Source organism: Sinocyclocheilus rhinocerous, unplaced genomic scaffold (assembly GCF_001515625.1).
Source record: "Sinocyclocheilus rhinocerous isolate Xijiao unplaced genomic scaffold, SAMN03320098_v1.1 scaffold485, whole genome shotgun sequence".
NCBI lineage: Eukaryota > Metazoa > Chordata > Actinopteri > Cypriniformes > Cyprinidae > Sinocyclocheilus > Sinocyclocheilus rhinocerous.
In genome coordinates, this window is record NW_015659927.1 from 107,407 (window position 1) to 126,997 (window position 19,591).

Genomic DNA, 19,591 nt, shown 5'->3' on the forward strand with positions numbered 1-19,591 from the left:
ATAGAGAAATCAGTATTGGTATCATTGATACTGGCCTTCAGTCATAAAAAATATATGCCATTAAACAAATATTAAAAAAATATATACTGTCTTTATGTTCCTTTTATTATTGCAATATAAAAGTATATTTAAAAACTTTAATGTTAGGTGGGATTAATCGCGATTAATTTCAAAAAAGTGCGATTAATTAGTAAAAAAAAAATTATCGATTGACAGCACTAATATATATATATATATATATATATCTTTTTTTTAAATTCCTGTTAAAACATTACAATAATGAGAAATTGGGTAAATTTGCTTAATTGACTCAAAGAAATATGTAGTATCACAATGCAAAAAACTTCTAAAAATCCTAAAAACACACTTCATTTTCTGAAAAATATATTATACTGTTTATACTCATTTATATGCCTGCCCACATCTTGCAGGGGACCAGGAAGAAAACCACACACTCTCTTCCTCTCCATCCTGGTCATTTCTGTGTCATTATCTGTTTGTTTCTGTGTGGAAAAAAACTGTTATTCTCATCCATTTACTTCAGCCTATTACAGTTGCTACCAATGACACTTTCACAGACTTGTCACCATTTGTTGAGGTGTTAAAATATGGGAAGAGTAACAGCAAAGTCAGCATTTGATTCTGTTGTCAACAGGTTTGATATACAGCCATAGCTTAATATGAAATAAAGTCACTAACACAAAAAATAAATAGTTTAGGCCAAGAATCATTAGCGCACTCTGTATGTCTCATTGTAGGTGGCCATTCGGAGCATGTCAGAGACTGTTAGATGTATTGAGAGCCAGAGGTGTTCACTGCTAACAAAGTGAAAGCACTTCTACAGCACATTTCGTTCCTCGTTTGGGAGAATCTCCTCATTTTGATGAGTCATCTCAAACTCCTCGCTGCCCTTTCTCTATTTATACAGTCGACATACTCATACTCTCCCAAACCCAGAGCAGCAGACCTCTGCGGGTTTCAGCCCACTCCCACTGAAAACTCCACAGGACTTTTAGAAGGATTCTTGCGGGATGGAAATGTTTTCTATAATTGGCTTTGTTGGGAATATTCGTGGTGTGTGTGTTTCTGCTTTCCTGTATATGTCTGCTAGCATTAAACCCTTTGGTCTTTGGCAGCAATGGAGCGTGGTCACCCTGTACCTTCTGTGGTGAAGAGAGCCGTGCCGGTTAAGTGTCATAAACACCTGCCTGGCACATGAGGTTATCACAAACATGCTTTCATTGGCACTGCTAGTGTCTGTCATCACACCTGTATAACCAGTACTGATTTGCAATGCAAAGTATTGGGGAATGTCTAGATTTAACGGATGGTAAGAAATGATATTCATGCCTCCCAACTAGGTATGTAACGATTAACCGTGAGCCGGTTGAAAATCGATTCAAATATGTGACGATTCAAATCGGTTGAGATGCTAAACAAATCGCGATTCATTTAGGGGTAGGAGTTTATATGAATGCATGTCTGAGGGGAACTTACTGTCTTTAGAAAAGTTTAGATGGTATTTTTTCTTTTCATCTTGCCTCTGTATAATGCATATTAAAGTTCATAAGTTCAGCTCTGCTTTGTTTACAGCGGAAACCAAGGAAATGCTTTAAGCGCCACCTGCTGGCAGAGAGTGAATCTGTTGTGTTTCATGCAGATATTTTTATGCATAGTTTCATAAAACTTAAGTCAAACCATTCTGTTTTTGCTTCAAATTTCAAAATTATACAATCTAATTTAGATTAAAAACTGCTCATGTTGCATGTATGCAGCATCTTTGTTTGGATAATGATTATTATTATGTTTAATGATTATTAAACATAATTATATCATTGTTTGGAAATGATTGCCTCTAATTTTAAATGGAAAGAGCACAGACAAAGCCTTAGTTTGTTTATATGAAGAAATTTATTTTATTTGTGTTACTTATGTATTTGATTTGGGGCTTGTTTTAAAATTTCAATTTAGTTTTGTTATTTACATTTACATTATATTTAAATTTTGTTATTTAGCAAACGCTTTTATCCAAGGCGACTAACAAATGAGGACAATAGAAGCAATCAAAACCAACAAAAGAGCAATAATATACAAGTGCTAGCAACTTACAAATGAGGACAATAAAAGCAATCAAAACCAACAAAAGAGCAGAAATATGCAAGTGCTATATTAGTATATTATTATAGTGTTATATTTCAATTTCACAAAGAAATGTGCAGCATTTTGTCCAAGCAATAATAAAAGGACACATTTAATTTATAATTTGTCTTAAATCTCATTTTGTAAAAAAATTAAAAAATCGTGAAATCAAAATCGTGAATCGAATCGTGAGTTGAGTGAATCGTTACATCCCTACTCCCAACTGTAATTATTCTTTCAGTTATTATTCTTTATAATTCTTTCAGTGGTCATTCTTGTTCCTGTGAACAACTGAATCCTGTTTACCATCATTATAATTGTAAATTATTCAAGTAACTTTCAACATAAACATTAAATGTCGCCTTAGGCTATTTAAGCATAAGTAAACATTCATTTGTTCATAAACAGTAGTTTGCTTTTCTGGTCTGTTCACGTTGAAGTATTGTCTGGTGGTTTTACTGTACTTGATCACTTATTTCAAGGATCAACAACTCAAGATGGTTTCTGGGCATATTTGGACAATCATATGACTGAGCTAAGTGAATGTGTTCATTTATCTCAATACAGATGGCGTGCAGGAATCTCAATTTGAACCTATTTCTGAAGAACTGATAGTGATTGTAAAAGGCCCTTTTGCAACAGGAATTCATGTTTACCTGAGAACTGAAGCCTGCTGAGGAATCGCTCACGTTTTATCTCTCATCTGATCTCTCATGTGATCTTCACTGATCTTCCACATCATAGAAGTGATGTCACTGTGCTGTATTAGCTTTGCCTCGATTCCCAGATGTTGTGTTTCTTCTGGTTGTCGTCAAATCCGGCGCTCTCACCTTGAGGTCAGATCCATGATCCATCTTTCAAAGTTCATTCCGGTCATTCCACAGATACACTTTAGCCCCTCAAGACTACCGTTGGATCATGACAGATTTCCAGAGGTCCTATCACTCCAGCTATGCTGTACAGGTGGCTCATATCTTGAGGTGGCTCATGACTTCATTTCGACTAAAAGCTTGTTGGCAGAACATTTCCTCTTTGCGCATTTAATATTTTGGCAGTCAGGAACATTAATACTATGCGTATTAATGTTCCTGACTGCCAAAATATTAAATGCAACATTAGGAGTTGGTGAGCTTGTTAGCCAAGTCACATTTATTTTCATTCCAGTTTCTTCAAATGTAAACGTGGATGAGCATACCGTTTCGGAATGTTTCCTGTTCCATATTGTTTTTCACACTGTCCTTATCGCTCACTCGCACTTCTGCTGTCCTTTGCCAGTTTGCGAGTACAATATCCCTCACTTCCAGACGTTTTTCCATTGTGTGCATGACTCCATCTGCTTTTACAACCCCAAGCATCAGAGGTCATCCTCTCCGGCCCAACACTCTGTGGGCTAACACTGTGTTTGTGTAGAGTTAACAGCAATTTCCCTTCTGCATTGAACTGCTCTCTGTGGGAGGCCACAGTTTGCTTATTCCCTCTCTCCTTTTGTCTCTCTCTCTCTCTCTCTCTCTCTCTCTCTCTCTCGAGTTGTTGATCTTCCCACTCTGACCTTGCTTGAATCATTCTGTAACTCTCTAACCGGTTGAATCCAACAAGGGTAAACCAGAGGAAGCTCTCTCTCTCTCTCTCTCTCTCTCTCTCTCTCTCTCGAGTTGTTGATCTTCCCACTCTGACCTTGCTTGAATCATTCTGTAACTCTCTAACCGGTTGAATCTTGCCTCTGTGAGTCTTTTGTAGTTTTCCGGAGCTTAATCATAATCGTTCATATAATTGTATGCATCTCGTTGTATATTGCATATCCTCGGGCATATTCCAGGCAGTACTTAGTGTTTTTTTTTTATCTGGAATCATTTACTTCTGAGAAGTAAAGGTTTTGGCAAAGTGATGGCTCCCCTGAGTAATGGCGTTTTTCCCCCCGCAATCTTTGAAATGGTAATGGTACCATTTGACAAAAATATAGTGTAGAAGACAAGATTTATGAATCATCTTGCCATATTTTTTTTTCTTGTAATCATGTTGGGGAATGTGTAAGGAGAAGAACAGACATATTGAATGAGTTTGTGACCATTTTTCCAGAGCTCACAGGAAATGTCTTATCAGCTGAAGTTAAGTTATATCTTTTACACGTTCAAGTGGCTGCTTGATTCTGACAAATCATACTGGTGCTTTAATTAAGGCTACAAAGATTAGAGATGCACCACGTATTTGTACTATATTGGTTATCAACATATATTAGATATTTTAAATTAATCTGTATGGCTCAGTATTGGATATACACTACTGTTAAAAAGTTTGGGGTCAGTACATTATTCTTTTCTCTCTTTTTTTGGAAAGAAGTTTCTTATGCTCACCAAGGCTGCATTTATTTAGTAAAATCAGTAATATTGTGAAATAATATTACAATTTAAAATACCTCATTTAAAAAAAAATGAAACGATCTTATGTAACATTATAAATGTCTTTTACTGTCACTTTTGAACAATTTAATGCATTCTCGAGAATACAAGTATATTTTTAATTTATGTTGACTAGTATAAATAGTGTATAATTTTAGATCAGCTGTTAACATGAAAATAATTATCAGCTTATCAGTATTAAACAGAATTTTCCCTACTAACATTACTGTGTTAATCCTCTTTGGCTAAATAATCGGTTAGTCTTGATAGTTAGAAGACCACTTGTGCTTGTAAAGATGCCTTTCTTTACAGATGACCCAAACAGGAAGTTGCTGCTAATTCATGAAATATGGTCTCACAGCTTGATCTGAGCACTGTGGACTCCGCTTAGTCTGAGATGAGACCGTTTCTTCCTCCGTATGCTCTTTCAAATCCTCTGGGACCGCTTTACCAGTGTCCCACCACGGACACAGTCCGTGATTTGCAACCTTTACCTCAGGCTGGGAGGAATAAATCAGTCGTTCAGTCTGACTTCCTCTCTTCGAACTCTTTTTGCTGGCATCCATTTACAAAGCTATTGAATGCTTGGAGATTTGACAGCGTTAGAAGAAAGATGTTTTTTGCCGGTAATTGAAAACAGAGCGCGACTAATACCGTCCAACTCTCGATTTCTGATGGAAAGTTTTGTTTTTGTCTGTTGAGATCTTGGGGTCTTGTTGGATTGTTTTTAACAAATCATTGTGTTATGCAAAAGGCTAATTTAAAAAATAACATAATATAAACCGTAGTTGGATTTTCACTGTTGATGATAATAGCTGCTTGTGTTGTTTGTAATGGCAAGAACTGTGATTTGGTTCTCATTACGTCAAAAATGTAAAATGCTGTTCTGATGATGGCTTGGAAACAGATTTGTTATTTGTATGGATCCCATGTTGGTTAAAAACAAGTCTCGGGGTTCCAACATTCTCCAATCCAGGAAACTGCTATCAGCCATAGGACTGTGTGCTCACCTCTCCTCTCACCCACGTTGTTTTTCTCTGCGGGAGTTTCAGTGTTCAGTTGGCCCGTCTAACTGTTATCTCCTCAGGCATGGAGTCTGTTAGCGGTGGAGGCCCCCAAACCTGTCAGTCGACACCGTGTCTGTCATAGCAGTTCACTTAGTGATGACTCACAGGAATGAGAGAGGATTGCATGCATTTTCACTACGGCCTTTGATCTTGAGTTATTAAAGTGCCTTTTTACATTTTTAATGTGTTAATCTGAAAATTAGAAACATCATCATTTATTCACTGTCAGGTTGGTTTTCTTCTTTAAAATACAAAAGAAATTGTCTATGTTTGCATATATATATATATATATATATATATATATATGTGTGTATATGTAGGGCGCACTCCCGATGGTGGTTATGTGGCCACGACTATATGGTATGGTCTTTCTCAGTTCTCAAACAAATTAAGAACTATTCGATTTTTATTGACTGAACGCAAGCGCTTATTCCGATAGAAAACACTGTATCGGTTTCCACTGATTAAGAAATATTTTTGTTTGCTTGGGTGGTAATATTAGGTCTATTATATTAATAGTGAAGGGAAATCATCAGTATATCAGTGGAAAATAAATAGAAATCATGATTCTGTCTGAGCTATGCGTTTTAAAACGAACACTAACTAGTGTAAATGTAGCCTAACAGATGTGTAAACTGAAGACTATTTGAGCTTTATTGAAACTATATAAACTATATGATTTGTGTTGGTTACATTTTGTTCCTTTGTGCAGTGGCTCAGGAGATGAGTCTTTGAGTTTGTATAAACATCAACAAGCTGAAAAATAAAACCAAAGTTTTTTTTTTAGATAATGTAATCTTGTTAAAATTGATTTCATAAAATTGGTATCGAAAAAAGTATCGTTCAGGAACCGGTATCGAAGTCAAGGTATCGGTATCGATATCGAAAAATTTTGAACAATACCCAGTCCTATATATGTATGTATGTGTGTGTGTATGTACTGTGTATATGTATGTATACATATATATATACATACACACATATACACTACCATTCAAAAGTTTGGGATCAGTAAGACTTGTAATGTAAAGTTTCTTATGCTCATCAAGGCTGCATTTATTTGATCAAAAATACATATACAATAAATTTTTTCCTGTATTTTTGATCAAATAAATGCAGCCTTGATGAGCATAAGAAACTCCTGTAAAAAACATTAAAAATCGTTCTGATCCCAAACTTTTGACCGGTAGTGTGTGTATATATGCGTGTATGTATGTATATGTGTGTGTGTGCGCCAATTTTTTTTAACATAGATTTTTATATAAATAAGTATCAGCCAGTTCCTCAGACTGAGCTTTATATGGCTTCAGATGACCTTTGTTTAATACACAAGCAAATTAGAATGATTTCTGAAGGATCATGTGACACTGAAGACTAGGGATGGGCGATATGGGCTTTAAAATGTATCACGATAATTTATGATATTTATTGCGATAACGATATCAATGACGATAATTTAGGGAATCCTGTTTCTTTAGAGAAAAGTATTATCTTTCCTATTTTTACAACTCCACACAGTCGCACACAGAAATATGGCAACAACTAGACTTTATCATTATTATCACGGGAAGACTAATTCTTATCGTGGGGAGAATTTTTACCGGTATATCGCAAATGATAAGATATCGCCCATCTCTACTGAAGACTGGAGTAAATAATTTGTATTTGCCATCACATTATTTAATTATAGTTTAAAATATATTAAAATATAACATTTATTTAATAGTTTTTTTAATTATTTATCCCTTTATTGTTTTACTTTTTAATTTCACAATATTACTGTCTTTCTGGTAACACTTTAGAATTGGGAACACATAGCCTATTCACTATTATCTAAGAGTTTTCCCTCAATAAACTCCTAATTTGCTGCTTATTAATAGTTAGTAAGGTAGTTGTTAAGTTTAGGTATTGGGTAGGTTTAAGGGATCTAAAATATGGTCATGCAGAATAAGACACTAATATGTGCTTTATAATTACTAATAAACAGCCAATATATGCTTGCTAATAAGCGACTAGTTAATAGTGAGAATATGTCCTTAAAATAAAGTGTTGCGATCTTTAACAGATTTTTATATAAATAAATATCAGCCAGTTCCTTAGACTGAGCTTTATATCTCTATAGATGACTTTTATGTAATACACAAGTCTTATGCACTTTTTTACTTTATGGTGCTTTTGTGTCTTTTATGATGCTTGGAAATTCACATGATCATTTATTAGAATTGCTTGTCATATGCAAGTCAAATCGGTTCTGATTTACATGAAGGTGTGTGAATGATAACAAGTAAAATGTTCCTTTAAATTACTGCAGCTGTTTGCACAGAGCCTATAAGTTAAGAAACCCCGTAGTGATAATACCCATAATATTATAATTAAGAATTGAGGGGAGAATTAGGACTTTATGGGTTTGTTGCAACCAGGCACTGAAGGTTAGTTTGTCTAATAAATTTCTGTTGGGACATAATCTACACAAGCAGGTTCTAATATTCCATCTTAGCCTTAATTTAGTGGGTTTTTTGCTCTCTTATAATGGGATTTTAATGTCTTCCAGCTGTTTTGCTAATTTGGCAAGTTTGTAACGCTCAGGCTAATGATACTGGAGATTTATGGGGCCACTCTGATTGTGCGCAAGCACCTGCTTCACAGTTCCTTTTACAGGCAAGGATTTCCATTCTGTATGACAGGCCGTGGGGTCAGTTTACTTTTCTGAGTTGCACAGTATCACTCAGGAAAGACATTGCACGTGGTCCTGGATGAAGGGAAATCATAGATACGTTGGTAAGCTTTTTTCCTCTGTTGTGACTCTGTCTGTTGTCAGGGAGTTTATACACTTTCAATATGTTTCATAGTGATGGCTGATGGGTTTATTCCATTAGATGCTGAAGCTGATCCAAGAACAGATGGGCACAAAAATGTGTCACAGGCAAATATTTCTACAAAACACAGTTCTGAAGAACTTCTAGTACATTGCCAAGAAATCCTTGATGATAAGTTCTTCTCTGTAGGGGAAAAAGTAAGTGAAAAAAAGGTTTTAAATTGCTTGACTTAAGTGTGTTCAGTGAGGCAAAAACAGCCCAATGTTTGTGTTTGATCAGGCTTTGTGCTGTTTGTAGATTACTTCGTCAATACAGGTGGGCTTTCTAGAGACCTCCAGCTATTATAAAGCACTCTCCTTGATTGAGGGTATTAAGATGCCGGACATTACTGTGAGCCAAAGAGGATCTCCTCCAAATCACCCTTAGGGCAGCGAGAACTGCATTCTAGAATATCCCATTTGTAGATACTAGCTGCACTCTGAACCAAATAAAAATATCTCATCAACATATTTAAACATGTAGCCCAACACATCATTTGATTCAGCATCTTTATGCAGTTGCAAGCTACTTTTTTGTTTTGTTCAACAAGGATGCATTAAATTGATCAAAAGAGACGGTAAAGACATTTATGATGTTAAAAAAAAGATTTCTATTTTAATTAAATGCTGTTCTTTTAAGCTTTCCGTTTATCAAAGAATCCTGAAATAAAATGTATTTCCATTTTCACAAAAATAGTGAGCAGTGCTGTTTTTAAAATTGATAGATGTTTCTTGAGCGCCAAATCAGTAATTAGAATGATTTCTGAAAAATCATGTGACACTGAAGACTGGAGTAATGATGCTGAAAATTTGTATTTTCCATCACAGAATTTAATTATATTTTAACTATATAAATATATAACATTTGTTTAATTATATTTTAAAATATTTATTATTTTTATTATTTTACTTTTTAATTTCACAATATTACTGTCTGTATGGGAACACTTTAGAATAGGAAACACTTATTCACTATTAACTAAGAGGTTTCACTAAATAAACTCTTAGTTTGCTGCTTATTAATAGTTAGTAATATAGTTGTTAAATTTAGGTATTTGGTAGGTTTAAAAGATCTAAAATATGGTCATGCAGAATATGGCATTAATATATGCTTTATAATGACTAATAAACAGCCAATATGCTAGTAATATGCTTGCTAATAAGCAACTAGTTAATAGTGAGAATAGGTCCTTACTATTGTTACTGTCTTTACTATATTTTTGGTCAAATAATTGCAGCCTTGGTGGACATAAGAGCCCAAACCTTTGAACGGTATTGTAAAATGAAATTTATTCAGTACTAACATGTGAAATTTGCATATATATATATATATATATGTATGTGTGTGTGTGTGTATATATATATAATTTACATACAGTATATACCATATATTTAAAATGACAGATTTAAGGACAGGATGTGTGTATCTATTTTTTAATGTTTGTGGTTTCTGGTTTGAAGTTTTAGGAGCCGATGTGGAGCCGATTTCTCTGGCCCAGAACTTTTCTGTGGTGTAAATGTGTGAGAAGTCTTTAGATTAGGCTCTTAGATCTTAGATTGAGTCAGGAATAGGGCTAAATACTGTTCTGGTACTGGAACTGTTTGTCTTCTGTTCCCATTGAGGGAGGTTTTTTGTATTGGACATTTATGCTTACTGACAATACAGTGGCTTTGGCCAAAGTCAGCATGGGCCATTTTGATGCTGCTTTACCTCAGCTTAACCTCTGTTGACAATGGTAAAAAAAAAAAAAGAGGCTAGAGATGACCTTTTCATTGTAAAGTCCACCACCAAAGTCCTCTTTCACTCTCTGCATTCATCACTTTGTATTTACCCAGGAGGAGGATGTTGGGACGGATGCCAAGAAGTGGAATGAAGGTGATTCCTGCCTTGACCTGGCTGAATGTAGAGTAGGAGGGGATGCGAATGGTTTTAAACGAACTGAGGAAGTGGTCTGTTGGTCATTAGAGGTGGAAGCTAGGTGTGTCTCCTCACCGGCTGCAGTGTAACTGCAGTATAAACAGTGTAAGGGCAATATGACACTCTATTCATACAGCCTTCTTCATAGGAAAAGTGTTGTTACCACATGCCTGCCATCTGTTCTCAGAATACTTAATCAGAGCAGAAGGAGCTAGATCAGCTGTCTGAACACAGGAGGAGTCACTCCTCATTCAGGTAAGAGTAAGAGTGTTGTTAGGAGCCTTTTTCCATGCTGGAAGGGTGTTTTAGTTGTTCCTCCTGGCTTTACGGGTTTGTGTTTCCAGACTATGCTAACAAAAGGAAGCTCAGAGTGCAATCCTGTCAGCATATTTGTACATGGAAGTATTTGACTAAAGACACTGAATAGAACAATTTAGTGAGTGGTACCATATCATTTATCTCCCAATATTAGAGTTTTTTTCCCCCAAGTATCTCTTCATGTTGGTTATTTAATGTTATCTTTTAATGTTTTGAATGCTCCAATTCAATTGTAGAACTTAAAGCCATTGATTTTATTTTAATAATTATATGTATTTAGACATGTATTTATATAGACAAAATAGTACACAATTTTGGAAACTGATATTGGACAGAATTTATGCCCTGTGTATCATGCTTTATTGTATAATTTTATTTGTTTTGGCTACATATTTAGACAGTAGCCTATTTATTTATTTATTTAGACAATAGTGTGCCATTTTAATATCTGACATTTATAGGTTATTGGACCACATTTTAATATCTGTGCATCAGTATTTTAGTTTTCAGTGTTTTTAAACTATTTATATTTATTTGTTTTATTTAGACTTTTAATTAGGTGTTTGGACATTATAAATGTAGACGAAATAGTGTATGATTTTAATATCCGGCATTTATTGGTTATTATTCATTTTAGTTTTTAGTATTTTATTTCAAAATATATTTATATCAATATTTTAGTTTTTATTGTTTTTTTTGTATTTATGTTTATTTGTTTTATTTTAGACATTATTTGTAGAGAAAAAAACAGTATAAAATTCTTATATCTGACATTTATGGTAATTGAACACAATTTTAATATCTGTGCATCAATGTGATCATCAAATGACGGTGATATTATTGCACATACTTTTCCAAATAACTTGAATAGTTGCATGTCTGTTCTCTGTGTCAGAAGAGACGGATGTCCTCCTCTCTCTCATCACCTCGTCACAGTCAAGGTGAGACATAAACATCTCTTTCTACACACTGGTTCAGTCTTGTCACCCTGTCAACTGTGAACACACATTCTAAATGTATCAATTACTATTCAGAACAAGTTTCTGTGCTGTCGGTTGCCCTGCCGTACCTGTAATGTAATATAACATTGGAGAGTCTCTAGGGAAGAGCGGGTCTTTTGTGAAGCTAGGAATCCAGTGGCTGTGGGTTTGTTGGCTTGACGCCGTCAGGGTGAAGAGAAGCCGATAGGCTTTCTGAATAACTGTACCGAGCCCTGAGAGCTGCCAGTGGGTCAGGTTACTGACTTGAGGAATTTTTAACTGCTTTGTCTGCTGGAAAGACCCGCTCATCTATGGGGCCGCAGGCTTTGAGATGGGGCTCCACTGACTTATGTTTGCATCTTCTGCCTAAAAGAAAGTTGTACAAACATCTTGTGTTGTTTAGCCTGAATTTTCTCTGCTACCACAGTGTTATCATCACTACATGAGTGTCTTATCACTGATTATGGGTGTTTCTCACACAAAGGAAGTGGTTCCTGTCTTTGTATCATGAAGGAGGCTGGTGGAAGCTTCTGTTTTAAATGTCAGGTATTTCTTATCTAGTTCTTGTGAAGTCACATGTAACACAATCTTGTTGTATGGAAGAAAAAATGCCTTTTGAATTGTAAATAAAGTCAAATGCTTTTGGCTTAAAATGTATATATTGAGGCCTAGTTTAGCAACTGTCATGGTGCCTTTTAGACCTGGAGTTGATGAGCATTTCTCATTCAGATAATGTGTGGATATTTTTTTCCAGTGTGTCTGCAGCATGATTGGGTGGAAAACTGATCGTTCTTGTCGCACTTGAATTCGGGTTGCATTTAACTGAAGCATTTCTGTAATTTACGGAACTTTAAAAATGTTGAAAGAATGCATTCAAAATACTTTCTGCCATGCCTTGCATTTCCTTTCATTTCAACCCCTCAGAAAAGATAAGAAATGAGATTCCAAGTCATTTCTCACATTTCTCAGTCCGTCATGGTGACGTGATTGATTTATCAGTGCAACCTTGTTACACATTACTTTCGTAGCTGAACGACAATGCATATGCATTTACACCCTCATTTAAATGTGGTCAAAATCTGTTCCATGTGGTTTCAGAGATCCGATCATATTCCAGACACAATGCGGCTTGGCTTTCGGCGTAATGTAATGTGATCCCAACCTGATCTTCGAGGGGTCATGACTCATGAGATTGTTGTACTCTAAATAATGTCAGTAGATGATTTGGAGAGGGGCTCTTTCACATGATGGATGCATTCGAAGAGAGATGAAAAAATGTTTGGCCCAATAATGCACCTCAAATAAATGGATATGTATTTAAATCGAGAAGTAAAAATGTGCTAGCTGGCTCCAGGCTGGAAAAGAGTCCCCTGTTTATTATGTCTGTTTTCCAGTTGTGTAGAAGCACATTCTCTCCAAGAGTGTCTGTAACAGCTTATAAAATACCCTGCAGTGTAATGCTGTTGAGTGCATATGAGCGTTAAAACAAAATACCCCATGATATATGGCCCCTCATTGCGTCTTCTCTTCATGTTTGCAGGGTCAGAGGTCATTTCCAGCTACAGCAGCAGTAGCATCATGGCAGAGACTGTTATGCCAGAGATGCCCCCAGCCATGTGCCTGGAGAAGCCCAGCGTCGACTTCAGCTATGTGGGCATTGATGCCATCCTGGAGCAGATGAGGAGGAAGGCCATGAAACAGGGCTTTGAGCTCAACATCATGGTAGTGGGTGAGTCAACATTTCAAGCATTGATCTCTGAGAAATCAGTCAGATACGTTTCTATTAAATGTTTGCACTTCTTTTTTCTTATAACCCAGTAGCTTTATTTCAGATTTTCAGACATTTTAAAATATAAAATTGTATTTTAATCAGATTTTGTGTCATTTTTTTCCCCCCACATTGGTCATTTCAGTAATAGCCTTGCTATAAAAAATACTCTGTAATTTAGGCATTTGGTGAAACTGTTTTTAAAAAAATGAAGTGAAAGTGCCATAAATTATAATTGTAGAGAACCATTTAATTTTTCAACCTTTAATAAAACAATCTTATGGTAATCAAGGCTTCAATTTTCCATAACACTTCCAACCACACACCTACGTGTGGCAATTACACGCAGGCTTTCATAAGCAGTGCTCAATTAAATGCCACCAGTCAGGCTGTGTTATTCCATATGCATTTTTATGTTCGTTCTTACATGTTAGTGTGTTCCTGTGTGCGCTTGTTCATGTTTTATCTTTAGGCTCGTAAGGTTGCATATCTGTTGCAGTTTCTGTTTTTAGTCTGTTAGATGCATTAGTCTGTTAATGAGTTTAATTACATTCACATCTTCAGAAGACGAAGAATAAAACCTACTGTAATTAAACTGACATTCATGAACTGACATATTCAATGATTACATAATTGTTCTAGTGCACTGAATGTGTTATTTAGTGTTAGCTTACAGTACATTCTCAGAAATGGTAATAGTCAGCAATACTTGACATGCCACATACTTTAGGAGACTGAAATATTTGTACTTTGAGATGATGGTTTGATGTGCAGTGGTATGACTCTTGTGTTGTTTTTGCAAATCACGCTCGCAGCAAATTTCATTGGTCTACTCACTCACATAGTCACCTGTCAAGAAAAGTTCAAACTTCATGAATTCAGCTAGTTCAGAGTGACAAACAGTAATGCTGTCAATCAGGATGGGCTACCAATTCTATCTTAAGTTTAAAAACTTAAACTGAGGGTGCTTTCACACCTGTAGATCGATTGCTTTGTTCCAAAACAGGGATTAAAATGATTACAATGTTGCTTTTTATTCTTGCTGCGGTTCGCTTTCACACAGCAAAGTTTCTAAATGGACCAAATTTGTTAATACAAGTCACGTGCGATCTCATTGGTCAAAGTTCCACGGTTTATTTTCCGGGATTCCACTTAGCTGTCAGGGCCGTCATCCGTCAGGATGGAACGACAACAGCATCGCGGGCTTATTGTTGTTGTTTTTTGTAGCTGTCATTATATTAATTTATAATTTTGAGCAGGAGTCCAGGATTCATCGGGAAAACATTTTTAAAATGCACGTACTAGGAAGAAGAGCAATAAAACGGCATTATAAAATTAAAAAGTGTACTTTGATTTTGAATGGCGTACTCATCCACAGACATTCACAGGTTTATTTTGAAGTATTAGCAAAACAACAAAGCTAATGTTTTTCACGGAACTTACGTAATTACCCATTATACATTGTGATATAGCCTGGTTCGTTGGTCCGTTAGATCGGATTGCTTTCTCATTACAACCGAACCGCTCCAGAGTTCGTTTTCAATCTGTCCGAGACCACCTCGTTCAGGCGATCTCGGACCGATTGTTTTGGTGTGGATCCGAGCGCGATTGCCGTGTTCACATATGCCCAAACGAATCGAGCTAAGGGGGGAAACGCGCGGTTAGGGGTTAGTATTTGTTTCAGCATTGAGAATGCAATCAGCACTGTGATTGACACAAACAGTGAAATCTTTAGAATCGGCTGCAGTTTCCATTTAACTGGTATGAGGAAAAAATATTATGCATATGATTTTTTGACATATCTGAAAGTTATTTTTATGGGCTTTTATGCCTTTTTGTTAGGATAGGACAGTAGAGAGATGACATGAAAGCATTGGGTGGAGAGAGGGGAGCGGGATTGGCAAAGGAAATTGAGACAGGAATCAAACTTGGGTCGCCATGAGCGCAGTTTTGCTGTATGTCAGTGCACTAACCATGAGACTATCGGCGCCGATCTATGACATGTTTGAAAAGTAGATTTTCACATTTTCTCAAGAATGTATGAGCACCACTGTGGTTTTCCTATTCTGCTTTGGGTCATTCTAAATGTGGTACTAAATCTAACTAAATGCTAAATAAATCTACTAAATACGTCCAATGTTTTGCGATGCAACCGCAGTCTGAATGGTCATATCGTAATTCATATGACTTAAGTCACTCTAGATTGACATTTGTCACAATTCTGCGTTGATTTTACATATTCTACTACATATTCGGTAGTTCTTTGATTTTTCAGTTAATATGGAAGACAGTCGTGATGGTGGTCGGTGGAAGGACAGTGAAGTATAAGTATTGCAGTGACAGAGTTTTATATAAGCAAAGCTTGAGTGAGAATTAGAAAAAACATTGCTTACTTTTCCAACATCCTCACCTGCATCCTATTTTTTTCATGTGCATGAATTCGCTGGCTTCGGCGGCACTTTATAAACAAATGCATAAACACTGATTTCAGTGGACTTCATATTTTCCTCCGTATGACAGCACGCTGTGTGCCATCTTTCTTATTGTTCTTTTGTGCATAAGAGTCAGTTCAGGATCGTAATCAGCTCACACTGAAATCTGATATTGGCCACATTAAAAAAAAATGTGAACAGGCAAACATCCAGTTTGAGTTTAGAGAATTCTGTTGCTTAACTTTTGAAATTAAGTTGCTGAAGTCTTACAGTTTGCTTGTGAAAATGGGTTAATAACTTGAGACAAGTGGAGTTTGGAATGAGGAAATAAGAATGTAAATTAGGGAACGATGTGTGTTTTGAGTAATGTGATAGGGCAAAATGTTTAGGGCATCACCTGGTGGTATTTTTCCATTTCAGCATTAGCATCCCAGAGGAGTCAGTCCCTGTATTAAACCTCGAATGATTTATGTAGTGTTTACAAGAGGAAATAATTACGAGCTCCATTGAAGACAGCAAAATGAACCTGTACTGCAGCTGGTTTCTCACATGTGGCTCTCTGGGTCATTGTGGCCAAACCTGCTGTTGACTTAACCCAGTCAGAGCTGAGAGAGCCAATCCTCGCCCGTTCCCAGCTGCAGCCCGTTTATTCTGACTCCTGTCTCTCATTCCATCACATTTTCCTAATGCAAGTGTCAGAAAGTTGAAAAGTGCTGCCTTTATAGGCAGTATACAGGGAAAGGAAGGCAGCAAGGCACATCTGAATCCAATGTCAGCGGTGGGATTGGATGACAGGGTGTTTAGAGAGAGAGAATTAGCAGCCCTGCTCCGTGCAGAAAGGAGCAGGCCCTCATTACTACAGTGTGATGAGACCAAGGCTGACGGATGTGAGCTAGCGAGGTTGAAGAAAACCACAGCTAAACACAAGCTCCTGTTAGCAAGAGCCAATGAAATTATAGTTTCATTCCAACCTCAGGACAGCTCGAGTGGAAGCATCACTCGTGATCTGTGAATGAAGAAGGGCATATAAACAGTATTCAACATTCTTCGAAGTTTTCATGTTTTGTTGTTTTACATTGATTTATTTCGTCTTTTTGGCAGTGATCAAATAAATAATGCAACTATTTATTTAAAAATAAGATAAAAATGTCCTCTCTTTCCTGCATTTTACCTTTGCTCTAGCTTGTGTACTAATATAGATTCTAATTTAAACTTGGAAATTTTTACTAATTAATATTATTGGCTCAATTGTAAGTCTTGTTTTGTATAAAAAATATCTTCTGTGTAATGTAAATGTACATTGTTTCATGTCTAAATGAAAAATTCTACAAATTTGTTAATATTGATTGCATTTATTAAAAACAAAAAATATATGCATAAGTATTAGTCAATATAGACGTCCAACTATAAATTCTCAATTGGATTGAGATCTAGACTCTGACTTGGCTCATTAATGTTGTTTATAAGCCATTATTATGTACTGTAGCTTTGTGTTAATGTGCAGGCATCTTCTTTCATCCAATGATGTCGCCACCACCGCACTTCACAGTGGGGACGGTGTGTTTGTGATGATGGACAGTATTTGGCTAGCTCCAAACGGGGTGTTTAGTCTGACAGCCAAAAAATGGCTCAATTTTGGTCTTAGGAAACCATAGAAGCTTCTTCCAGCTGGCTGCAGAGTCTCCCACATGCCTTCTGGCACTCTGTAGCCGAGATGCCATGTGACATTTTTGAACAGTGGCTTCTCTTTGCCACTCTCCCATAAAGCTGTCTCAGCCACTGAAGCTGAACTCTTTTCAGAGTCTCATTAGTCTCAGTTTTTGGAGAAGATTTACAGCTCTGCCATGCTCTTTCTTCTGTTTCTTAATGATTGATTTACTGATATACTCAAAGGGATATTTAATCGAGTTTGCCAAATGTAATTATTTTAGATACTTTTGTATAGATATGTTTTCACTTTGTCATTAAAGATCAGTAATTCATCAAATGCTAGTGCCATTTTAACCCCTGAAGTGAATATTCTTTTATCACAGTCTGTGCTCTCATGCATCCGTCTTAGGGTTGGAATAATACACTACATGACTTTTAAAATCTGAACAGATTTTAAAATACTGGCCATCATACACTTTCCGACTGTAACAAAAAACTGTGCATCATACACTAGACGATCAAGAATCACAGACTCCCAGACTTTCAAGTTGTTCTTAACACATCAATCTTGAGCAGAAACGCGCCTCGTTGCTGGGAGACAAATTAACAAATGAAAACATTGTGTTATAAAATTGGCTAAAAATATCAAACATGTTTGTTTTCCTCCAACTGAATCAAATCAAAGTCTGAAGTAAAAAAAAATCAGAGTCTGTTCCCATCATACACTGTGAAGTCTGTCAATTCTGACTGACATAAATCTGAAAACTTTTCAGCAACTAGCATTGACTCATCTAGATCTGGGCAGAATTACTGTAGTGTATTCCAATCTTATGTTGATATGATTGTTGTACATGTGTACAGGTCAGAGTGGTTTAGGGAAGTCCACACTGATGAACACGCTCTTCAAGTCTAAGGTGAGCCGCAAGTCTTTCCTGGGCACGGCTGAGGAAAAGATTCCCAAAACCATCGAGATCAAGTCCATCAGTCATGGTAAAGCTGCACATCTAGACCCATTTTCTGTCATTTTTAATAAAATGTGTCATTTATACATTCATGCATGGCCATCACCCATAATGATCTTGAGTTCAAAGAGACTAGAATTCACTAGAATTCAATAAAATCTTAATTTCCTCAAGCTTAAGTTGACATGCTTTATTGTGTGCGTTAGTTTTAATACTGTCGGCCATCTTTTACACAGATATCGAGGAGAAAGGAGTTCGAATGAAGCTGACAGTCATAGACACACCAGGGTTTGGCGACCAGATCAACAACGAGAATTGGTAAAGTAGACTCCAGTTTTGATATGGTCTAAAATGCGCTTAGTTCAGTCAGGTTCTCTTCTGTGAAATATAAATGACAATCTAAAGCAGTTCTGTGAGTGTTGGCCGGTATAGTTGTTCTGGGCACGCTCTGCGCCCATCTGTGAAGCCATGCTTGAAGAACAGCAATCAAACTCTCCAAAATAACAACCATCAAAGTGATCCTGATCAACACTTTATTGACTGGAAAATCCTGAGAGATCAATATAGTGTTAAAGGGGTCATATGATGCTGCTAAAAAGAACAGTATTTTGTGTATTTGGTGTAATGAAATGTGTTTATGCGGTTTAAGGTTCAAAAACATTATTTTCCACATACTGTACATTATTGTTTCTCCGCTATGCCCCGCCTTTCTGAAACGCGTCGATTTTTACAAAGCTCATCAGTCTGAAAAAGCGAGGTGTGCTCTGATTGGCCAGCTACCCATTGCGTTATGATTGGCCGAATACCTCATGCATGTGACGGAAATGTTACGCCCCTCACCATATTGTGATGATGCCGTCCGGCCGGAGCGACGAGACATAAACATTAAAACCCATTACAAACGAGGCATTTGTTGCATCCAGTGGGGACATAATTACTGATTATAATGACTTATACTGTCGTTTTACGCGTTGCGTTGCATTGCGTCGCGTAAACATAAAACCCTGTCTGCATTTGTGATCAGAGAAATGACAAACAACAAGTGCTAACGTTAATCCACACTGCCCAAAACCCGCGTTTGAATCATCAGTGGCAAATCCTTGAAAT

General features: G+C 36.5%; 1 protein-coding gene across 5 annotated transcripts in view; it reads left to right on the top strand.

Moving 5' to 3' along the window:
- The window catches only part of septin9a (septin 9a), an 84,601-nt gene that overhangs the window by 53,591 nt on the left and 11,419 nt on the right, over positions 1 to 19,591 (top strand). For all 5 annotated transcript variants that reach the window (XM_016533372.1, XM_016533373.1, XM_016533376.1 and 2 more), the window contains 3 exons: positions 13,213 to 13,401; positions 18,384 to 18,512; positions 18,721 to 18,802. In XM_016533372.1, coding sequence (XP_016388858.1) covers positions 13,213 to 13,401; positions 18,384 to 18,512; positions 18,721 to 18,802 — 400 coding nt within the window. The remainder of the gene's footprint in view (positions 1 to 13,212; positions 13,402 to 18,383; positions 18,513 to 18,720; positions 18,803 to 19,591) is intronic.